At 63.2% G+C, this 5,592-nt stretch overlaps 1 protein-coding gene across 1 annotated transcript; it reads left to right on the forward strand.

The window, feature by feature from the left end:
* The first annotated feature begins 1,416 nt into the window (after positions 1-1,416).
* FZD8 (frizzled class receptor 8) lies at positions 1,417-5,366 on the forward strand. The gene has a single exon (XM_032624008.1). It carries the CDS (start codon positions 2,199-2,201, stop codon positions 4,266-4,268), a length of 2,070 nt encoding a protein of 689 aa, XP_032479899.1. The 5' UTR covers positions 1,417-2,198; the 3' UTR covers positions 4,269-5,366.
* The last annotated feature ends 226 nt before the right edge of the window (positions 5,367-5,592 follow it).

Raw genomic sequence — 5,592 nt, forward strand, 5'->3', positions numbered from 1 at the left:
TTAGCTTTCTAGCTGTACTCGTTCCTGCTATGAAACCTGACAAATAGCAAAAATCTGGAAACAGAAAGAGAAAGAGGAGGAAAAACTAAGGAGAGGTAGGAGCGAGAGGGAGAAGGGAGGGGGAAGAGGAAAAGAAAGAGAGAGAGAGAGAGACGTCTGTTGCCACCCTCCTGGCTAACTGAAATGCTTGTTCCCGAGATTACAGTAATTACAGCCCCAGCGTGAGTTCCATACAAGCGCTAAATGAAACAGCACATCAATTAAAAAATAAACACTCCATTCTAGGAGAAAGACAACCCCCTGGGACGTCCTAACAAGCGTAAATGAACCTGCCAGGCCGCCCGCCCCTCGGGCCCCTCCCCGTCTAAGGTGGCTGCGAGCTGGCGGGGGCCGCGCTCGCTGGCCGCGTACCCAGACGCTCGGCCCCGGGCGCACCGCGGAGACGTGTCCGCGCGTCCGCGCCAGGTCCCGGCGCCGCCTCCCACGGCGGAGGAGGAGGCTCGGGCAAAAACATGTCAACTTTGGAGAGATGTACATATGTTCCAAAAGCACGAGATGAAGAGGGAGAATCCAGCCGCAGGGTTTCCAGGCTGTCCTATTTACAAGTTTTTCTTTCTCCCTTTCTCTTTCTTTCTTCTTCTTCACTGTGTCCGGATGCTTTATAGATATTTTACCTCACCTAATTAGCAGAACCCCCTTTGAGGTCTGTACTGTGACCCCCATTCTCCAGGTAAGGAAACTGAGGCTCCCCCACGTCCCTCAGCGGAGGCGGGAGGAGACCCCCACCCCGGGCCCGCCCCCGGGCCCGCGCCCCTCGCGATCCCGCGGCTGGGCTCCCGGGCACCTCCTCCAGGGCTGCCCCCGGTCCAGCCCCAACAGGCAGAATGAACTGCAGTCGTTCCACTCCTCCGGCATTGCCAGGCCTCCAAGACCATCGTTCTGAGAACCCCAAGAAGGGAACACCTTCCCGGGTCCCCGCAACGTCCCCGCGCCCTCGCCGTCTCGCGGAGCGGCGGGCGGTCCCCTCGCCAGCAGGTCGCCGACGTTTGGGAGCGTAGGAAACAGGGGCTTGACTAGTTCGAAACGGGCCTCCGAAAGCGCGCACTGCATAAAACCTTGTCCCCAGTCCCCAAGCGCAGGCTCGGGTAAATGGAACCCCGACCTCAGCCCCACTGAGCGCCGTGGGGACGGTCGTGGCAGAGCCTCTGTCTCTGCGGTCAAGCCCAAGGTTATCCAAACTCCGGCCGCAGACAGCGCTCACGGCCGCGCGGACAGCCGGGCCCGCCCCAGGAAGGCTGGGCCTGGGGAGCGCGCAGACTCCGCCCCCCGCCCGGGATTGGCGCGCCGGCCGCGGGCGGAGACCGAGTCCGCGCCGTATAAATATTCATGAGCCGGCCGGGGCGCAGCAGGGCCGGAGCGGGAAGTTGGCGAAGGCCGCTGCTCCCGCCGAGGAGGAGGCGGCGGCGGGGCGCTGGCGTGCCGCTCAGGTGTCCGCTCCACCTTCCGGCCTGAATTTAGCTCCGTGAGTCCAGCGAGAAGGGGACCGCCGACACCTCGCCCTACTGCCGGCCGGAGCGCGACGCGGACTTCCACCGGAGGCGGGGCCCGTCATCCCGGCGGCGGACCGACGGACCGACGCCGGGGACAGAGGGCGGTGGCCTCGGCGGAGGCGGGCCCCGAACCCCGGCGGCAGACGCGCGGCCTTAGGGGCGAGCATGAGCCCCGGGACGCCGAAAGGGGGCCGCAGGGGCTGAACCGGGCGCGGAGCGGCCTGGCCCAGCCATCTTGACTGCGTACAGCGGCCCGCCCGAGAGGAAACTTGCTGCGCCGCCGCCCTAGGTGCCCGGCAAAGTCACCGGCGCGCGCGGAGAAAGCGAGCGAGAGAGGGACGATGAGCCGGGGGCCGGCCACTCCGCCCTGCGAGGGCTGAGCCCGGCCGGAGTGAGCGGGGCAGACCCGGGGACTTGGGTGCCCTCCGGCAGCCACCTTCGTCTCCCACGGCGCCCTGAGAACGCGTCCCGCGAAGGGGCCAGGCTATCGGCAGACCCGCCACCCCCCCCCCGCCCCCGCTCCCGGGAGAGGCGGGAGAGAGCCCGGCAGGGCGCCCTCTCTCCCCTCCTCCGGCGCTCTTGCAGGATCTCCCAGCGCCCCTCCGCGCGCCGCCCGGAGGGCGAAGGCGCGTGGCCGAGGCGCGCAGCATGGAGTGGGGTTACCTGTTGGAAGTGACCTCGTTGCTGGCAGCCCTGGCGCTACTGCAGCGCTCCAGCGGCGCTGCGGCCGCCTCGGCCAAGGAGCTGGCGTGCCAGGAGATCACCGTGCCGCTATGCAAGGGCATCGGCTACAACTACACCTATATGCCCAACCAGTTCAACCACGACACGCAGGACGAGGCGGGCCTGGAGGTGCACCAATTTTGGCCGCTGGTGGAGATCCAGTGCTCGCCCGACCTCAAGTTCTTCCTGTGCAGCATGTACACGCCCATCTGCCTGGAGGACTACAAGAAGCCCCTGCCTCCCTGCCGCTCGGTATGCGAGCGCGCCAAAGCCGGCTGCGCGCCCCTCATGCGCCAGTACGGCTTCGCCTGGCCCGACCGCATGCGCTGCGACAGGCTGCCCGAGCAGGGCAACCCTGACACGCTGTGCATGGACTACAACCGCACCGACCTCACCACGGCCGCGCCCAGTCCACCGCGGCGCCCGCCGCCGCCGCCGCCGCCCGGCGAGCAGCCGCCCTCCGGCAGCGGCCACGGCCGCCCGCCCGGAGCCCGGCCCCCGTCCCGCGGCAGGGGCGGCGGCGGGGACGCGGCTGCGCCCCCCGCGCGCGGCGGCGGCAGTGGCGGCGGAGGCGGGAAGGCGCGGCCCCCTGGCGGCGGCGCGGCGCCCTGCGAGCCGGGCTGCCAGTGCCGCGCGCCCATGGTGAGCGTGTCCAGCGAGCGGCACCCTCTCTACAATCGCGTCAAGACGGGCCAGATCGCCAACTGCGCGCTGCCCTGCCACAACCCGTTCTTCAGCCAGGACGAGCGCGCCTTCACCGTCTTCTGGATAGGTCTGTGGTCGGTGCTCTGCTTCGTGTCCACCTTCGCTACCGTCTCCACCTTCCTCATTGACATGGAGCGCTTCAAGTACCCCGAGCGGCCCATCATTTTCCTCTCGGCCTGCTACCTCTTCGTGTCTGTTGGCTACCTGGTGCGCCTGGTGGCGGGCCACGAGAAGGTGGCGTGCAGCGGCGGCGCGGGGGCCGCAGGCGGGGCGGGGGGCGCCGGGGGCGCGGCGGCGGGCGCGGGGGCGGCGGGCGCGGGCGCGGGCGGCCCGGGCGGGCGCGGCGAGTACGAGGAGCTGGGTGCCGTAGAGCAGCACGTGCGCTACGAGACCACGGGCCCGGCGCTTTGCACCGTAGTCTTCCTGCTCGTCTACTTCTTCGGCATGGCCAGCTCCATCTGGTGGGTGATCCTGTCGCTCACGTGGTTCCTGGCGGCGGGCATGAAATGGGGCAATGAGGCCATCGCCGGCTACTCGCAGTACTTCCACCTGGCCGCGTGGCTCGTGCCCAGCGTCAAGTCTATCGCCGTGCTGGCGCTCAGCTCGGTGGACGGCGACCCGGTGGCGGGCATCTGCTACGTGGGCAACCAGAGCTTGGACAACCTGCGCGGCTTCGTGCTGGCGCCGCTGGTCATCTACCTCTTCATCGGCACCATGTTCCTGCTGGCCGGCTTCGTGTCGCTCTTCCGCATCCGCTCGGTCATCAAGCAGCAGGGCGGCCCCACCAAGACACATAAGCTGGAGAAGCTCATGATCCGCCTGGGCCTCTTCACCGTGCTCTACACCGTGCCCGCCGCCGTCGTGGTCGCCTGCCTTTTCTACGAGCAGCACAACCGCCCGCGCTGGGAGGCCACGCACAACTGCCCGTGCCTGCGGGACCTGCAGCCGGACCAGGCGCGCCGGCCCGACTACGCCGTCTTCATGCTCAAGTACTTCATGTGCCTGGTGGTGGGCATCACGTCGGGCGTGTGGGTCTGGTCTGGCAAGACGCTCGAGTCGTGGCGCGCGCTGTGCACCCGCTGCTGCTGGGCCAGCAAGGGCGCGGGCGCGGCCGGCGCGGGCGCGGCGGGGGGCGGCCCCGGGGGCGGGGGCCCGGGGGCCGGCGGGGGCGTGGGGCCGGGCGGTGGGGCGGGCTCCCTGTACAGCGACGTCAGCACCGGCCTGACGTGGCGGTCTGGCACGGCCAGCTCCGTGTCTTATCCAAAGCAGATGCCATTGTCCCAGGTCTGAGCGGAGGGGAGGGGGCGTCCGGGAGGGCTGGAGAGGGGGCGAGGAGACCGAGTGTTGCGGCGGGGGGGGGGGACACTCGGAGGCAGAGGGTCCCCCCCTTCACCGTGTTGATTGCTATTAGCATGATAATGAACTCTTAATGGTATCCATTAGCTGGGACTCGCTTAGAACAAAGTACCTGGCATTGAAGGCTCCCAGCCCCAGCCCCCGTTCCTCCACCGACGGGCGAGGAATTCCTCCCGCCAGGCGTTAATTTGTCTTGGCAGAGGAGCGTGAGCTCTGCTGCCGCGTTTCCAGGACCCAAGGTTTGGAACCCTCGCTGGTTGCCATTTGCTGAGCTTGAAGCCAGACCTACAGATTTCACCTGAGGGACCTAGTTTCCGCCCTCGACTCTCCTGCGTAAACCCTCACCCCTAACACGTCCTAGAGGAGGGATGACCGCGACCTAATGGGATTGCACGGTTTGGGTATTCTTAATGACCAGGCAGATGCCTTAAGTAAACAAACAAGAAATGTCTTAATTATACACCCCAAGTAAATACGGGTTTCTTACATTAGAGGATGTATTTATATAATTATTTGTTAAATTGTAAAAATGTGTAAAATATGTACATATCCAAAGATATACAGTCTGTACATTTTCTGTAAAAAGTTTAGAGGCCACCCCTGTAAGAACAAATATAAGTATTCTATTTTGGCAATAAAATGACTTTTGATAAATGATTTAAACATTGCCCTCTCCCCCTGCCTCTCCTAAACTGTTAAACCTTGAAAGTGCTTTTTGCTGAGGGCCCGTTGGAAACACGGACATTTCCTAGTTTCTCATTATGTACGCTGCCCTTAGGCATGGAGAAAATGACCTGTTAAACTCTAGCTCCTAAGTTGTTAGCAAAGTTGAAATATCACTATTGAACTGAAATCACGATTAAGATTTTGCACCTTTCCCGAGAAGGTGGTGTTTTTTGAATGGTAGCTCTTTTCTGATTCATGGGTAACAACACTCACCTTAGTGTATGTAAACGGAACTTTTGCAAGGCACTAATTCCACTCCGCCTTGTTATTTATCTTGTATGATATCACTAAAGGCTTCAGACTCCACGTTCATTTCTCACGTCTGTGATTCTGAAAGCACCTGCTCTTGCAGGACTGAACACACTGCTGAAGGGTAGGGTAGAGGTTAATGTTTTAAGCCATCGATCACACTTTACAGTGTAAGTCACTCGACAATTTGGTGGTAGAGCAGGCGCTCTTTACTGGATTAAACTAACGGGTTAACATCTTAATAACCTTCCAGGCTTGTGTATATCACATGTGCTGCTTTTCC

Source organism: Phocoena sinus, chromosome 2 (genome assembly GCF_008692025.1).
Source record: "Phocoena sinus isolate mPhoSin1 chromosome 2, mPhoSin1.pri, whole genome shotgun sequence".
In the NCBI taxonomy this organism is placed as follows: Eukaryota; Metazoa; Chordata; class Mammalia; order Artiodactyla; family Phocoenidae; genus Phocoena; species Phocoena sinus.

What these genes read in the sequence shown, in the direction of transcription:
- FZD8 (XM_032624008.1), top strand. Translation starts at nt 2,199, where the DNA reads ATGGAGTGGGGTTACCTGTTGGAAGTGACCTCGTTGCTGGCAGCCCTG.